Here is an 18,633-nt window from a genome sequence, read left to right on the forward strand (position 1 = left end):
AAGGTGCTTCCAGTTGCTGCTCGCACAAAAATGACAAAATTTGGGACGAAATCACTAGGTTGTCAGCGGGGAAAATTCTTTATTTCGAGGGGGTCTCCCGCTGCCACTTCGTTATGTAGAGGTCTCAAATACATGTGTTTCTATGGAGTAACGGCAGGGAATAGAAGAACTTGGTTACATCCAGGGATTTGTTATATGGAGGTTCGTTATAAGCAGGTTTAACTGTATTCATTGACATTTATGAAGCTGAACCATCTAGTGTACTTCAAAATTTTTCTCCACATGCTCTCTACACTGGCATCAAGGTAAATGGCATACATCAGTACCACTGAAAAGAAAGGTGGATATATATATACATACACCCTTGAAGGTAGAATAGATATATTCGGTTATCGCAAGCTTAAAATTGAAAAGCTGATGCACTTCTTAAAAACAGCTGTTTATTATGCCGATATCTTGTCTGGAACCTAGCCTTATACACAACAAAATAAAAAATATACAATACCGATAAAAAAGTGGAGGGGAAAATGGCGCTGCGGCAGCTCAATTGGTAAGAGCATCGCACACATTGTCTGTTGGCTTCATATGGTTGTGAGGACAGATTAAAATACACAGGAGCGCCGACTTGCCTATCTTGCAATCCATTTGATGGGGCCAACTGATGTCCCAGCAATAATAGCAGCCCAGCATTCCACTCTGCTCACCTCTTCGCGACTTCCCAAGGTACCCTCCTGCCTTTCTTCATTCCCTAGCTGTTGGCACCAAACATTCAGGCCACACAGTGGTCAAGCTGATAAGCGAACGTGTCGAGCACCCTTTCAGCAATCAAAATACTATTAAGTGGCCCGATGCGCTTTCACTATTGTCGCGGCTCGAAGCAGTATATGATTGCGGCACATTTCTCAATTTCGACTGCAGCGACAAAACATACGATCAGCCAATTTCCAAGATTGAGAAAGTATTGTGTTACCGAAGTAACTCATTGCAGTTAACGGAGATAAAGGTGATAACAGCACGTATAGAGCAGTAGCAGCGTATTGGTTTGTCATGGTGCTTGCAGGCACTAAGCTAATCTACGCAGAAAACAATATGAAAGGCCTCTTAGTTTGTGCCAGTGTGCTACTACATTCATGACCGTAATTTGAATAAATTAGCATTTTTTTAAGCAGAGTTTCAGCATAAACCAGAAGTGTGCCGATGTTCCTGAGTGCCTGCGCCGTGTGCATTTACTCATTTTAGGGCACTGCTGCCACGAATCGCCGAATTAAGTGGTAATAAAGCATTAATTGTGGCTGGGGATGTTAGCCTGGTGGCAGGACTCATATGATGAATAGCATGCTGGCTGAAGCATGCCATGACACAGGCTGAAACATGCTGTTAGTTGTTAATTGAAGTTCATGAACACAGACGAGATATGAAAACACGTTCGAGTAAGCAATGCTACACATTTTCTCTCTGCGATGTACTGAATGCACACATATGTGAGGCAGTTTACAGCTTTTCATTTTGGTTCTTTAATAACAAACGTAATTTTAGTAAAAGCACGCCAACATAAAGAATTGTATTGTTTAACAGCCACTGTCATGATACTGGAACTCACAGTAGTAAACTTTTATGCATTTAAAAGCAACTAAATATCCTACGAACTTTGGCAGAGGATGAGCGGTACTTGCTAGCATGCACGCATATATGGCTCTGGCATGTGCACACACACGCGGGCAACACGGGCGCCATGCAGGCAACAGCGGAAATGCACGCAGGTCTCTACAACAAATGAATTAGAACAACAACAGGAAGCCTCACTACACGCCATGCCGTGCTTAGGCCGCTGCAGACGACGCAGCTCTGGGTGCTAGTAGTTTCCGTGCCATCTGTTATTTGTGCCACAAAGCAGCTGGCACACAATGCCTCATCAGGCACTCTTGTTTCTCTTACTCTGTGGTTGTGACTTACTAACACCGAGCCACAAGATTTCCCTTCTTATCGTTGATATTGTCACGAGCCATGGCAAAGACAAAGACGTTGTAGTGGGGCTGGGTCAGAGGCTCTTCTGTCAGACTGAAACCTACTGGAACCTGTGCGCTCTGTGCAGTCTTGACTAGACAAGCGCTAGCCGTTTACCGCTAATTCAATACTCCCCGTAACATGTTTTTGGTGGAGGTTGTGGGTTCTATTCCACCCGGCCCTGGATCTTCGAAGCGGACGCCACGTTTCTCCTGCCTCCATGGCTGAGGACAGTACGCAGTCATCGCAGCCCGCGACTCCAGCCCGCGGCTCCAGCAACCGTGGTCCTTTCGCAACCCCTCGACCCCGGCACGTTTTGCGGCACAGACAACAATGACGTCGACGATTGGCTCTTATTGTACGAGCGCGTCTGCAAGCACCACAGGTGGGATGAGACCCTAATGCTCGCCAACGTCATTTTTTACCTACGGGGCACGGCTCGCGTGTGGTTAACACGCACGAAGAAGAACTGACAAGTTGGGACGTCTGCAAGGAGAAGATGCGCGCATTGTGTGGTCGATCGGCCGCGCGACAAATGACAGCCCGGCATGAGCTGGTGGCCAGAGCTCAGACGTCCACGGAATCGTACATCGCATACATCCAAGACGTGCTAGCCTTATGCCGCACAATTGACAAAGACATGTCAGAGGCGGACAAAGTTGGCCACGTGTTGAAAGGCATAGCTGACGATGCCTTCAACATCCTCATGTGTAAGAACTGCACCACGGTTGACTCCATCATCACAGAATGCAGGCGGTTTGAACAAGCAAAAAGCAGACGGATTACTCAGCGCTTTAACAGACTCCCGCACACAGCTGTGACCTCCTCGTGCGAAGATCCCATGACGCCCCCTCCGTTCTCGACGCCTAACCACTTGACCAGGATTGTTCGCCAGGAGCTCGAAGCCATGGCTCCAGCCGCTTATCAGGCACCTGGTCACGACCATTTGGCGTCAATATCCCTCATTCAGGCCGTCGTCCGTCAAGAGGTTGCAAATATGGGCATCCTAGTTCCACAAGCCACCAGTTATGCTCCTCCGCCCATGTGCCCTTCCGGTCCTCCCACTGAACACCACGCCGCCCCAATTGTTGCTGCTGCCGCTTCTGCTCCCCGGTTCACACCCCACTACTGAAACCCATCTGAGTGGAGGACGCCTGAAGACTGCCCAATCTGTTTTTCTTACTCTCGCGTCGGCCACATTTCACGCCACTGCCGCAATCGTCGGAATTACCGACCAAGCTTCCCTGGTGACCGCCGCCAAGATCGTGGCCAGTACTATAGCACATCTCTTCTCGACGACCAATTTCCGGCCCGTGATCCTCACCGTCTGTCTTCGCGCTCTAAATCGACTTACGCCGATGTTGCCGCACAAGGACACTGGTCCAGCCGATCCCCGTCCCCTCAAATTCGCCAGTCGCGCTCCGCTCAACGCCGTCGCTCTCCTTCTCCGGCTTCCTCTGGCCACCACCCGGGAAACTAGCCAGTGCAGCTCCGGGAGGTGAGGCAGCATTGACGACAAGAACCGCAAAACCTCTATTGAACCCTACTTCCAGACGCAATTTGCTCGGTGTTCTCGTCGACGGTGTGCCCGTTACTGCTCTCATTGATACTGGCGCCCACATATCTGTTCTGAGTTCTATGCTCCGACGCCGCCTACGCAAAGTGCTGACACCTGCCGTCTCTCCTACTGTGCGAGTAGCTGACGGCACCCGAACACCGGTTCTTGGTATGTGCACTGCCCGCGTTACTGTTGCCGGTCACCACACTTCAGTTCTCTTCGCTGTTCTAGACGCTTGCCCTCATGATGTCATTCTTGGTATTGACTTTTTGAGCGCCCACTCTGCCCTCATCGATTGTTCTACTGGCATTTTGCGGCTCGAACTGCCATTGTGTCCTGATTATGCCGCATCAAGTAACACTCGCCTACGTTCCATGGAGTTTCTACGACTACCCGCGCAGGCTGCTACCTATGTCCTTATGTCACCGTTTCCATCAGTCCCTGATGGTGAATATGTGGTCGCTCCCCTCACAGACCTGATCCTCTCGCGCAACATCGCGCTTCCTCATACCATAGTGGTTGTTGCCAACAACAGAACGCTGCTTCTAGTCCTCAACTTTTCTACTTCGACCCATGTTCTTCCTCAAGGAATTTCACTAGCCGAACTGTCACCTCTGGAAGAATGTACTGTTTCTGCATTCACTGCTGACGCTGAGCCCATGACCCGACCTGTCATACCGGCGCCAACCCAGGCACTTCTGGACAAAATGATATCCCCCGACCTCTTACCGTCCCAAAGTGAAGCACTCCGTGGTGTCCTATTTTCGTACCTTGACGTATTTGATGTTGAGAACACTCCATTAGGCCAAACACAAGTCGTGGCCCACCGCATCGACACTGGAGACGCCAGCCCCCTTCACAAGCACCCTTACCGAGTGTCTCACTCTGAGCGCCAAGTCATCCAAAAGGAGGTTGATAAAATGCTTGATAAAGATGTGATAGAGCCTTCTTCTAGCCCCTGGGCATCCCCTGTAGTGCTTGTGAAAAAGAAGGACAACAGCTGGTGGTTTTGCGTCGATCATTGCCATCTCAATCGGGTAACGAAGAAGGATGTGTATCCTCTTCCACGAATTGATGATGCGCTCGACTGCCTCCATGGTGCCAAATATTTCTCGTCGCTAGACCTCTGCTCGGGATACTGGCAAATTGCCGTCGATGAGCGAGACCGCGAGAAGACCGCATTCATCACACCCGACGGCCTCTACCAATTTAAGGCTATGCCTTTTGGGTTGTGTAATGCTCCTGCAACTTTTGAACGCATGATGGACACTCTTCTACGTGGTCTGAAATGGTCAACCTGTCTTTGTTATCTGGATGACGTAATAGTTTTCTCGCCCAGCTTTGACAGCCACCTCCCTCGTCTGTCGGCCATTCTCGACATATTTCGGCGTTCTGGCCTCCAGCAATTATGTACCTTTGGGCGCCGCCAGATCAAATTACTTGGACACCTAGTCGACGCTACTGGCGTGCAACCGGACCCTGACAAGGTCCGTGCCGTCCGCGACTTCCCGGTTCCACGGTCCACGCAAGAAGTACGCAGCTTTCTTGTTTCGACTCCCCGTAACAATATATATATACACATACAGTCAACAGACGATTTTGCGGACGCCCGATTTTTCGGACATGCGGTACCACCACGTACCCCATAGAGTCAATGTATAAAAAAAAAAACGCCCAAGCACTCCCTACAGAAGGTTAACCAGCAAAGCTGAAACATGCGGCCCCGGTGTTTAGCAGTGGGTTAATCCCCGACACTGTATGAAGTGTTTCTCAATTATTGGTTACATGTTTGTGTTTCTAGTGGAACGCAAGTGCCAATAGCGGGCGGATGCTGCTAACCACGACGCCGAGATAACTTGAGATATATCGAATGCATGCGACAATGGCGAGCCGAGGAGGCGGCGTTGCGGGCAGAGGAGCGTCAACGTGGCAAAACTGGCAATGGCGAGAACGCGTTCGCTAACGATGTCACTAACGGTGCTGCCAATGGCGCGCGCGCTTGGGTGCGACATAGAGAATGACATAACTGACGGCGCAGCCAACGGAGACGTTTAGCGAGACATAGGACAAACGGTTTTTTGTTTCGCCTAGCCATATACAGCTTTCGCTGTAAAACTTCTGAAATTTTGGACGCTAGAAACCTTTGCCGTCAGATTTTCCTGATTTTTTGCCATGACCGCAGCTCCAAAATGGCATTAATCGAAGCCACTACCGCCAGCATTTTGATTATATTGCCTCCTCGAACCGGCGTTCTCGCACGCAGATCCGCTGGCAGCCGTAGCCACCACTGCGGTAACGCTCGGCCTAGCTACTTCAAGGTTCGCTACCAAGCTTCTTTCTGTTTTGTGCCATGTTTTTCATTGAAACAATTCGCCTCTGTTAGCAATGGCGCCGACTCTGTCTTTGTAATCCTCGCCAATGTATTGGAAACTCAGAAAGTGTTTCATAATGCCGGTTCCAAAAAGTCAGCTTTGCCTCAGTACAGCAGCGTTATGCAGTGAAGTATAAGCAAAGTATTGCGGTGAAGCATATTAAGAGTGGTAAGGAGCAATTCTCACAGGCCACGGAATGTGTTCCTTGAATTAAACACGCGTGCACCCGCCGCCTCGAGCTACGATACGCCTAATAAGTGGCTATGTGGCTAGTTGCTGGTTGAATAAGATAAACAGCCAAGAATGTGTAGGTCAGCTGAAAAAAACATATATATTGTCACGGGGATTCACAAGTACACTGGAGAGACAATATACAGGCTGCTGCTACCAGAGAATGGCTGACAGCATCCCACGAGGCTTGTCCTGTCCTCTTCCTCTTCGCCTAGCACAGCGGTCTTTTAATGGCAGGCTCATACACAATGCCTCGTAACATCACCCCCGGCGGACTGAGCGCCGTCACGGCGCCTTCTAAAGGTAGTCGGCACTTCTGGTGTAGTAGGGTTTTAGCCACGACACATGGACAACATCAGCAGCAGACGTAAAAGAAGAAGACGGACGATGTTGGAGCGGAGTGATGAGGTAGTCAACGTCGTTGAGCTTGCGGAGAACTTTGCAGGGTCCTGTGTAGCGAGGGAGGAGTTTTTCGCACAGGCCTTGGCGTCGAGACGGCGTCCAGAGCAGGACCAGAGATTCAGGAGGGTACTCCACTTCACGGTGCCGGCTATCATAGCGCTCTTTTCGGGAGGCCTGTGACGCACATAGCCTAGTGTGAGCAACCTGGCGAGCCATTCTGGCTCGAGAGAGGATGTCCTGAGCATATGCGGTTGGTACGGATGGATCAGCAGGAAGGAGCGTCTCGAAGGGCAATGCAGGGTTGCGGCCGTACAGGAGAAAGAATGGTGAATAGCCGGCAGTGTCATGTCGGGACGAGTTGTAGGCAAAAGTAACGTAGGGTAGGGCGGCGTCCCAATCGCGGTGGTCAGTAGAGATGTACATGGACAGCATATCTGTGAGAGTTCGGTTGAGCCGCTCAGTAAGACCGTTGGTCTGTGGATGGTAGGCTGTCGTAAGGCGATGTTCAGTAGAGCAGCTACGCAGAATTTCGTCAATTACCTTCGCAAGGAAACAGCGGCCACGATCCGTAAGAAGCAGACGTGGAGCCCCATGTCGAAGAATGACGTCATTGAGCAGAAAGTCGGCAACGTCGGTAGCGCAGCTACTGGGCATGGCGCGTGTGATGGCATATCTGGTGGCGTAGTCAGTTGCAACGGCAATCCATTTGTTGCCGGATACGGACGTAGGGAAAGGTCCGAGCAAGTCAAGGCCGATGCGGAAGAAGGGCTCCGGTGGAATGTCGACAGGTTGAAGCAGGCCAGCCTGAGGAAGAGCAGGATGTTTGCGGCGTTGACAGCGCTCGCAGGCAGCAATGTATCGGCGCACCGAACGATATAAGCCAGGCCAAAAGAACCACGTCAGCAAACTTCCGAAGAACGTGTGGTCGCATACGCAAGTCGCACGCTAACACCTGCAGAGAAAAATTATACGATTACCGAGCAAGAGTGTCTTGCCGTTGTTTGGTCCGTCCAAACATTCCGGCCTTATCTGCACGGCCACCACTTTACGGTCGTTACTGATCACCACGCCTTGTGCTGGTTGGAGACGGTAAAAAATTTAACGGGACGTCTCGGCCGTTGGATACTTTGTTTACAAGAATACGACTTCGACGTCACCTACAAGTCTAGAAAGAAACACCAGGATGCCGATGCTCTCTCTCGTCCCCTACCACCATCTTCAAACACTGCCTGCTTACCACCTTCCATGAGCAACCCGCCGGACGTCTCTCCTGCATTTCCTTCACTCGCAGCTCTAGACCGGCTCCCACCTAGCCATTCTCATACATTTGCAACTTGCCAACGTAGTGACTCCTACTGCCACTCCGTTATGGAACATATTCGGGGATCCTCTCGCACACCTAACGCTCGACTCCGTCGGCAGTTGAAGAACCACAAGATTGAAAATTCGGTGCTATACCGGTACGTGTTTCATCCCGAAGGACACCGTTGGGTCCCTGTAGTTCCCCGATCACTTCGGACCCAGATACTGGAGACCTTTCATGACGATCCCACTGCCGGTCACTTTGGTTTTCATAAAACCTATGAGCGAATTCGCAGCCGCTTCTCTTGGCCTGGACTTGCAACAAGCGTAGCAAGATACGTGGCTTCCTGTTCGATCTGCCAACACCGCAAACGACTGACCTCACCTCCAGCTGGACTGCTACAACCTGTCCCGTGTCCTGAAGCTCCTTTCGCAGTCGTTGGTATCGACTTGTATGGACCACTACCCTTATCGGCTGGCGGTAAACGATGGATTGTCACAGCTGTAGACCACATGACACGGTACGCTGAAACAGCCGCACTACCTTCCGGTTCCGCAGCGGAGGTTGCATCCTTTTTCTAGGAAGCCATCTTTTTATGACACGGAGCCCCACGTATCCTTTTGAGTGACCGCGGCAGGACCTTTCTGTCTAAACTTCTCGACGATGTTCTCCGTGCGTCCAATACCATCCATAAAACGACTTCCAGCTACCACCCTCAAACTTATGGCCTCACAGAGCGCTTTCATCGTACGCTGTCTGACATGATTTCCATGTACATCAACCCTGACCACACCAATTGGGATGTTATTCTCCCATTCGTCACCTTCGCTTACAACATGGCCGTCCAACGCACAACGGGGTACTCGCCCTTTTTCCTTGTGTTTGGTCGTCAACCGATCACTATCCTCGACGTCTCTTTCTTTGACTTACCCGTGCCCTCGTCCACATCTATGTGTGAGCAATTTGTTTCGCGCATTGCCCAGTGTCGCCAACACGCCCGCCTCAACACCGACGCCAGTCAACAAAACCGCAAAACTCGCTATGATGCATCCCACCGTGTCGTTTCCATCCAGCCTGGAGACGAAGTGTTGCTGTGGACTCCAGTTCGCGTTCCTGGCTTATGCGAGAAATTTCAGTCCCGTTTTGTCGGGCCTTACACTGTTCAGGAACAGACTTCGCCAGTTAACTATCGTGTCACGCCCGTTGTTACGCCTTCGGACGGCCGCTGCCGTACCACAGAGATTGTGCATGTTTCACGTTTAAAGCCTTTCATACGGTTCGCCGCCATAGCCAGCGGCCAGGTTGGCCGCTTCCATGCGCGGGGGTAATTGTGTGAGCATTATATTACCCCTTCATCTTCTTCATCTGTAAATACTCATCATCATGGCCAGCGTCATTCGCTTCAGCGCGCAGCCTGCATAATAAACCGTTGAGGTTGAACAGCTGGCTCGCAATATATACGCCTTCATAGCTATTTCGGACGTGCCTGTGCCAATTTGGGCCCTTGGAGGCAGCAAAAGGCATGCATTCGTTTTTTCGGACGTTTTCGCGGCCCCTAGGGAGTCCGAAAAATCAGCCGTTGATTGATATACAGGGTGTCCCAGCTATCACGCAGCACGATTTAAAAAACACGGCGTTACGCGAAGCAAACCTAGTGCGTATTGTTTCCAGTACAGTGTAGTGGCCGCCAGTAATTTTTTTATTACTGATATTTAATTAATTATCTAACTCGAGAAGTACTGTCCTAATTATCAAAGTGTCAATGAGGTGTTTGTAGGCAACCACGTGGGACATCCAACTGCGGTATTTTCAGCGCCGTACTAATTGCATACTCACTTTTTCCAAGTGATAAAAAAACCCTGCGAAATATAAAAAATACCACGTGACGACGCTCCAACCCGCATAATAAGGCAGCGCCCTCGAACAAGCTCTCTCCGAGTTAGCCAGAATGAAATAAACGAAAGAAAGAAAGAAGAAATCGTGACCGACTTTGTGCTTTACCCCGACCAAAGGAGCACATCGCGTTTGGTGTTAGTTGGAAACGAGCTGCGATAGCTGTTGTCTTAGCGTAGATGTGTGCACGGGTGGCCTTTTTTTTTTCTGCGCAGAACCTGTCACCGCAGAAGCTGATCGATGAAATCCGCGCAAATGTTTAAAGGTGTGTTTTGTATCGCCCCAGTCATGGCCATGTCTTATTCTAATGAGCAGAAGGCAAACATGATGCTTGCCTTGGGAGCTGCAAATGGCAACACAAGAAAGGCCGAAAAGATTTATCGGTCATAGAAGTGTGGCGGTAGACCCAACGCATCGACAATCATCAGAAATTATGAAAACCTGCGAGAAACCGGCAGCTTCAAGAAATAGCGGCAGAGGACTTCATCTCTGAGTCCTAACATAAGCACGGATGTTTTGGCATTTATGGCCTCAAACCCTCAAGCTAGCGTGCGAGACGTGGCTGCCCAGGCACCAATTTCCAAGTCGTCAGTTTGGAGGATTTTAAATCACTCGGCCTTTCACCCGTACCACATTAACCTGCACCAATGCTTGGAAGCAAGGGACTTGCAGAATCATCTAGATTTTTCAAATTGGATCCTCACAAAATCCGGTGAATCACCGACCATTCTTAGCAACATCATCTGGACAGATGAAGCCAATTTTTGCAGAAATGGCCAGGTAAATCTGCACAATGCACACTATTGGAGTGACTCCAATCCACACTGGGTAAAGCGCACTCGGCACCAGTACCAGTGGTCGTTCAATGTGTGGTGTGGAATTTATGACGGTAGTATATTTGGTCCCATATTCTTCGATCAGACACTGACTGGACAGCGTTACGTGGACGAAATCCTTGAAGGGACAGTGGATGGGTTTTGCAGCGAAGTCCCACAGTCACGTCTTCCACTTCTGTGGTATCAGCAAGATGGGGCGCCAGCACACAGCAGCAGCCGAGCACGAAAACTGGCTGAATGCAACTTTTCACACACAATGGATTGGAAGGCATGGGCCTATTCATTGGCCGGCTAGGTCACCCCTGATCTCTCTCCACTCGATTTCTTTCTGTGGGGTTACGTAAAAGATTGTGTTTATGTGACCGAGACGAAGACGTCAGATGAGCTCAAGGCAAGGATAACGGATGTCTGCAGCAGAATACCACCCTCTGTAATCAAAAAAGCCACTGAAGATGTGATAAAGCGGGCTCAGTACTGCATGACTGCAGAAGGGGACCTATTCGAACACGTCCTATAATCGGTAGCTAGTGTTCAACGGCGCTTACGAATGCACCGATAATAAAGCAACCCCGAGATCTGACTTTTTACTTTGTTTTTCGCTAACGTTCCGATTGCCAAATTGGAACATTAGGCAGTGGAACATTACTTACTTGAACGCATCGGTTTTGTCTTTTTTCTACACGTGGGTAACTTCCGAGTGTGTTTATTTTACTTTTATTTTTTGCCATGAACCTATTTTGGAAGCACGTACTCATGAAAAATAACGCCCTCACTTTAATTTGGCTTTGGTCCGAAGCAAGCTTCTGGCGCGAAGTATAGCTGCGCATGCACTCCTTCGATGCGGTGCGAGCAGAGCTGGTATTTTGAAATATTCTGTCTATTTCATTGCTTATTGTGCTTCGCCCGTGATCAGAGCGTGGCTTCGACCGCGTTATCAAGGACCATTTTTATCAAGTGGCTCACTCAGCCTTGAGAGACAGATAAGAAGCGTGACGTATAATTGACAGGAAGAAATTGCTGCTATGCCGCGAAACTTGCTGTTGCGGATCCATCAATACCATTGTCAAGGTGATGTGTTGCCTCTTGGGCGGTGCGACAGGCAAAAGCCTTTGCTTTCAATCAGCTTACTTGAAGGCGCTGCTTTATGATGCGGGTGGGAGCGTCGTCACGTGGTATTTTTTATATTTCATGGGGTTTCTTTATCACTTGGAAAAAATGAGTATGCAATTAGTACGGCGCTGAAAATACTGCAGTTAGATGCCCCACGTGGTTGCCTACAAATGCCTCTTTGACACTTTGATAATTAGGACAGAACTTCCCGAGTTAGATAATTAATTAAAATAGTTGATTAAATATCAGTAATGAAAAAATTACTGCCGGCTACTACACTGTACTGGAAACAATACGCACTAGGTTTGCTTCGCGTAACGCCGTTGCTCTTTTTTTAAATTGCGCTGCATGATAGCTGGGACACTCTGTATATGGTTCATTTTTTTCCCCCGATATAACACGTTTCTCATTTTGCCAGGTACAAGAACTTAGGCGACGTTTCCAAACCACTAAGCGCCATCGCAGCAATCGCTGCTGCCTCCAGTAGCAGCTCTGCTCACCAGCAATGTCGACGATGCCGTGGCACTCAATGTCGGCGAAGTCCTCCAGCTGCCGTCGCCCTTCTTCGGGCGGAAACAGCTCGGGGGGCGGTTCGAGGTCGAGGCCCAGCACGGCCTCGTAGTTGTTGTCGTCCAGCAGGCTCTCGGAGAGAGACGGCGAGGAGTCCAGGTACTCGGGCGAGGAGCCACCCTTGCTGCCGCTGCTGCTGTACCGGCCATTGGCTGCTGTCCCCGACCGTGCACTGGCCGACGACGTCGTGTCTCTCAGGTCAAGGTGCACCGTGAGATTCCGGTTGGGCTCGGCAGCTGAGAGGTACAAGTGGCACTCAGCCTCTCAAGTCCAAAGCAAGACACACGAGTAGATTTGAAGCCCGAAACAAAGACGGGGTCGTCCAGAACGGACGAGCACTGTCTGTCCGGCTTGTTGTCTTTCGTGCTTCAAATCCTCTCATTATGGATGTTTTCTATTGTGTGTAATACGCCACATGTGAGACAAATGGGAATTTTCACTTGCCTAAATGTCGCAACATTTATGGCGAAGTAATAATAGAATTTAATGGAGCTAAAATTTGGAACATGATAACCCGGCCTTGAGATAAAGACTGCACATAACTTTGGACTCGGCATGCAAGTCATTGTTCCTGTCAATGCAAGACCTGTGAACTTACAACGTATATTGTTCGAGATATAGTTTCAGCCTACGTTAATTGTATGTTAAATTTCTATATCTGTATGGGCTTCTCAGAAACCCATTTTGGGTGGCTTACGAATTTTCTCTTTCATGAAGTCTCCTCTATCTTGTGGGCTTACATATAGTATATATATATGTGTGTGTTTTTTTCAGCTGACCTACACATTCTTGGCTGTTTATCTTATTCGACCGGCAACTAGCCACATAATAGGTTATCAGGCTAAATATTTCTGTAAAACGTTTTTGTATTGTTGAAACTAACGTTCCATTGACTGCTACTAACAACTAGCACACTTCCGCTTAAGCCTTCCTTAAAAAGGGGTCACAAAAAAATGGGCACTTGAATGGATGAATACAGTGCAAAACAAGGGAAAGCTCAGCCCAGAGCCAGCATTTTGACAAGGGGACTTTGTCACAATGACTCAGGGCCCAGACAAGCCCTTTGCTGACACTCCTCCTTGTTGCCCAATTTCTGCACTTTCCACGTATTCCAGCTCATAGAACTGGAGCTAGCTAAAGCATCCCATCATTGGGTAGACTGCTGTTGTGCTCAAAGAATGATCTTCCTTCTTACCAACAGGGAGCTACATCACAGCTAGAATACTCTACAAAAGTATGGGGGGCCACTAAGTTACAGCTATTCAGCTACTTCAACTGCAACCTTCTTACTTTTGTTATCATTTTTCCTAAATATTATACTTTCCATGTGATGAAAATACAGCCCACTTTTCATTCTCGTCATCACTCGCATTTTTAGTGCTAGTACTTCCACATTGTACTCCTTCTGATGTCGTGTTATGCCCTTTACTGCTATTCTTTATTGCACCAACACAGGGATTTGATGGCTTTTCCAGGGCACCGTAATTTGATTGAATGATTCATTTATTATTTGATTGACAATTACTGACAATGCAACCACATAGACTACACGTGCAGGCAAAAATACAAATACTACACCAACAAAATGAAATCCAAACACAAGGAGCCAGACCAGAAGGCATTACATTATCAATTACAAAACACTGCATTACAGAACATCATTACATTATCCGTATTTATCTATAATAGCATAAATGTGCAGCATAAATTCTGGTAATGCCCTTCTCATTTTTTTTTTCTATATATGTTTAAGAGTGGTGTTCAATGTTGATGCCATCAGCTGCCGGACACTGCCTCACAAGCCGCTGCAGACACTAAGAACCCACCTTTTCTGAATTTGTAAACATAATCCATTAACAGACACTTAGTTTTGGCTCCAGAGTGCATTTAGCACCTGTTATCACACATTACAATGCCAGGTAACCAAGTGGTAGAGGTGCTGTAATTTGATTGTTATCATCCACATTTAAGTTAAACTTAATCGCACATCCTTGCACATAGCCAAGTAACTCACCTTTGATTGGCAGAGTCCCATGGGTGCCTTGAAAAAGCAAATGTAAAATTTACGCTGTTAATCAACTGGAAGAAAAACATTCGTGTACAAAAAGGCAATTTTCAAACAACGAAGCAGTAAATAAAGCCTCAGTAAAAAGGCAACAATAACATTACATTTTGCATCATTGCAGTTAAATTTCTAACACTGAATTTGTTTCAGTAATCTCTCATTGTAACATACTAGAGGTTGGATTGCGCAACATTTTGACGAGACACACAAAAGAGAAACACACACCACAGAGTGCTACTTGCAACTATCGATTTACTCCCTTGTCAGCAGAATAAATACAGGAAGATACGCAAAGGCGGAGAGCAACAAAAAACTTAACAGAAAGTGCCATCCACCAATACCAAGCCGGCTCTGTCACATGATCATTTTTGCTGCACTCGACATCGTTAAAAAGGAACGAGGATACAAAATTTCAGATTAGCGCGTGAGGAAATCTATTTCTTTTGCACTAAGGGAGATGGATGGCACGCTGTCAACCTCTCCCTTTCCCTTTTAGGAGAGGTTGACAGATTCAGTTACAATTTCAATACATGGCAGCGCCACATTTCTGGCGATCCAGATTTTAGACGGCAGTGCAAAGTCTAATAATAAGCCTTGGCAGGTGCGGTAGTACCTAAGCCTCTCGAATACACGTTAAAGATTTTATTTTATTATGATACCAATTATATGGAAACTTCAGGCGCATTTCTGCCGTCGCCGTCGCCGTGAGGTTCCGTATAAAGTCCAAGGGCGATAACATCGTCGCCGCGCGTCGTATGCTGTATGTACGAGTGAAAACGTCCAAGGGTGAACCGGTGATCGGGTGAACGGGTGATCGTGGCTCAATTTCGCGCACGCAAGGGAAGGCAGCGCGCCGTCTTACGTTGCGCACAACGCTCCGGAGGGAGGGGGGGGGGGGGGGGGGGCTACTCCGGGCAGCCCCGGCAGCCGCGCGCGCCCACAGCCGGGCCGCTGTATCTTGAAAGTCATCTGTGTCGGCGACACAGTTCGCCGCGCGCTGTTTTCTCGCGTTGATGCGAGATTCAGCACCAAGGTCAGTCAATTCGCCTGCTGCTGCTGCTGCTGCTGCCGCCGCGCTTCCTCACTCAACGTTTTGACCGCGAGTTCCCGCGGTCATCGCGTGAGATGTGTTCATGTTTGCTTGTGCACGCGTGACACCATATGCTTGTTAATATATAGTTAGTATGCCTATGTTTACAAGCTTATACGACCAATAAAACTGCTATCCTTACTTCGTGTAGCTTTCCACTAATTTGCTATAGCAATCGATGCTTCGCCTTTCGCGCGAAACTGGGACTTTTTTTTTAGAGCGCAGCGCCCGTTCTTGCGGCGAGCGTCGGCGGTGTAACCGAGCGAACGAGCACAGCGCAAGATGAAAGCGGATCGCATGCAGTGGGGGATGAAAGGGGGAAAGCGAAGAAGAGTGCAGTATGGTGAAAGCGCGAGAAGAAAAGTAGTGCGGCGACGACGAGATGGCGCCAAAGAAGCGCGCGTTGTCTGGTAGATCTGTCGGCGGCGGAAGCTGTTGTGAATCGCGCCCACGCGTCACCCACGCGCTGGCTCTCACCATCTCCAGATAAGCGAGGCAGTCGCGCCACACTTCGCTCCCTTTGCAACGCGCCGCACGAGACAGGTTGTCCGCGCCAGCCAATATATCGCGAAATGAAAACACGTATAGAACTACGCTCAAATTTCGCATTTGGGAGTATCTTAATCATCGGTGATTTTTTTTCCCCTCTTTGCAACTGGGTGACCTGTACAACGGATTCTGGAGGTCCCAAGCAATTCGTTAGAAAGGCGCTTGACTGTATTCTGATTATTCCGGGAGCTTCTGATAATTCGGTATTTCGGGCCATCCCCGCCAAATCTGAATGATCCGCCGGCTATTCCTTGCATTACTGTCCACGTTCTTTTTCTCGGGTCGCCCAACTGCACCCTCGCCTTATAACCGAATAAATACGTAATAAATTGATGTGATTTGAGTTACGTCACAACGTCAGCCAAGGAGATGGAATGGCATGGATTAGAACTTGCTTTATAATGTCCAGCAGTAAAACGTCGCAAATGCCGAGATAGGAAGGCCTTTTTGTTTTTTCATGGCCACAATTAGAGCAAGCAATGCGCGCAAGTGTTATTTACAGGCTATATAGAGGGTGTCCCAACTATGATGCACCAAGATTTAGAAACATGCAAATGCCCGACAGCTGGATAGAACCGAGGTAATGTCGTTTACCGTCGCTTGGAGATACTCAGATTTCTTTCATTCCGTCTAATTGCACAATTAGTCTTAATTAATCAACCTCTCTAATGTTATAATTAGATAAAAAGTGCCATTGAGAAAATTGTAGAGCCTCATTAAAAACTACCGCTAGAGCGTTCTGCTGCCCAACACGTGCTACATAAAAGCGTTTATGCGGGCGCGAAGGAAGCCCGCGAATACACGGCGCGGGAACTTCAAGGGGCCGCTCGCCATATCTGGCTTTCGTTGCGCGATTCCTCTGGCTTGCGAGGCCTCCTTTCACAAACTTTGCCACTGCAGGCGCGTAATTTAGTAACGCAGATATGCATACTCGCCGGTCTGCCACAGCGATAAACGAACTTTTTAAGAATGAATACCGCAACTGTGACAGCGCGACACAGCAAAAGAAGCACACGAGAGAGCGCTACAATTTCGTTGCGTCCTGCGTCGAGCTCTTCAAAGCTGCGTGTTGCTTAATAACAAGATGTGCCAGCCAGCCCAAATGTGGTGAGTATAGTAGCTTCTGTGCCGCGTTTATACGCCTACATAGAGAAATAAAACTGTATGTCATCCAACTCGGCGTTGATTTGTGGAGTGGAATGAAGACGACTGACGAAGGTGCGGGCTTGTTTTGCATCGACGGGGCAGTCGCGCCTCGAATACTCGCGAGTCGACAACGCGTTGCTCTCGATGTTTAGTAAACCGGTCGCACCGTGGAGGCATATCGGCGACATCTCACAGGAAGCAGTCAGAACGCAAGATTCGACTCTTCTATGCCAAAGACACTATATGTGCCGGCCACGCGTCACTTGCAAATGAGGTGAACAAAACCCGTGGTAGTCATTATTCCGTAGCGCAATGTGCTCTGGCGAGAAGAATGTCAGCCAGCCGTTTCGGCAAGGACATGTCAGGCTGGTGGCGACATTGGAGAGGCCTTTAAACGGCGCCACGTGCACTGTGTCACTCTCTTCCCATTTTAATTATATTGCCTTCCTGTTCTCGTTAGAGGCAATTAGAGGCGTTAGAGGCATGCAGCGCCGATACGAAAGGCAAGCCAAGGTCTGCGAGAGCTTTTCCATTTACAGAACGAGAGCATCTACGAGCAGGACACCCTTCGGCGTAACCAGAGACGGGAACGGTCGTCTTTCGCTCGCGCTGTCAATTTGGCACAGCAAGCCGCTCGCATGGACCACGTTGACGGGGAGAAGGAAGCTCGGCCCCAACTCCGACACCGCCTGTTCAAATACACGTAAGACGCAGTACGCAGATTACCCCTGGCCAGAGTTTAATGACATTTGCGGCACTTGAGAGAAAAAGTCACATTCTAGTGACTGCTGGATGCCAAGTTTTGATTTATGGCCTTAATGTTCTTACAAGAATTACTACCGAAAATAGGCAAGTTTGAAAAAAATAGTAGAAGCACAAGCTTACGAATCTTAACTCTGCACGAAAAATGGGTATTCTAGTTTTGTAAACTGCATCCGTCAGAACATTCAAGGCGGTCAAATTTGATATATTAATTTAGATCTTACGCGACCTTGTTACGGTGTTTACGCAGGCGTTGCAAAAGTCCTACTCGCATATTAGCGGCGTATTTGAGAGCCATGTATGCTGCATCCAATTTGTCCGCTTTAGATGTGCTATTAGAGGCAATTTACAGAATTGCGATGTCGCTTTTCACTGCCGAGTTAAAAGAGCTGTAAACTTGATAGTTTGGTTTTCTGAAAATTCTCGATATTCAGCAATGTTTATTAAATGATTGACGCCTTAAGTAAAAAAATCCGCTGCCAACAGTCATGATATTTGAGCTTTTTTTTCTTTTCAATGCAACAAATTTGTTGTCGAGAAAAAGGATTTCTCATTTCCCAATAAGTATGTTGATAGGAGCCCCCGAGCTAAATGTAGCGGCGAGGAGGTCATATACTCTCAAACTGCATAGCGCGCATATGCCGTCGGCGAAGCAACGCCAAGCGAGGCAGTTATGGCGGAGGAAAACTGCACTTCGCGATGCGTCCACTGAGTTTACCTTGGCGCCTTCAGTTGGTCACCA

At 48.5% G+C, this 18,633-nt stretch overlaps 1 protein-coding gene across 3 annotated transcripts in view; it reads right to left on the reverse strand.

Annotated features, from left to right (window-relative positions):
• Positions 1 to 18,633, reverse strand: part of LOC119465099 (rho GTPase-activating protein 1) — a 262,330-nt gene that overhangs the window by 98,189 nt on the left and 145,508 nt on the right. For 2 of the 3 annotated variants that reach the window (XM_049656191.1, XM_037725901.2), the window contains exons 3-4: positions 14,294 to 14,320; positions 12,210 to 12,515 (exon numbers count right to left, since the gene is read on the reverse strand). In XM_049656191.1, coding sequence (XP_049512148.1) covers positions 12,210 to 12,515; positions 14,294 to 14,320 — 333 coding nt within the window. The remainder of the gene's footprint in view (positions 1 to 12,209; positions 12,516 to 14,293; positions 14,321 to 18,633) is intronic. The other variant, XM_049656190.1, reaches the window with a different exon arrangement.

The sequence above is a fragment of the Dermacentor silvarum genome, chromosome 9 (assembly GCF_013339745.2).
Source record: "Dermacentor silvarum isolate Dsil-2018 chromosome 9, BIME_Dsil_1.4, whole genome shotgun sequence".
NCBI classification, from domain to species: Eukaryota; Metazoa; Arthropoda; class Arachnida; order Ixodida; family Ixodidae; genus Dermacentor; species Dermacentor silvarum.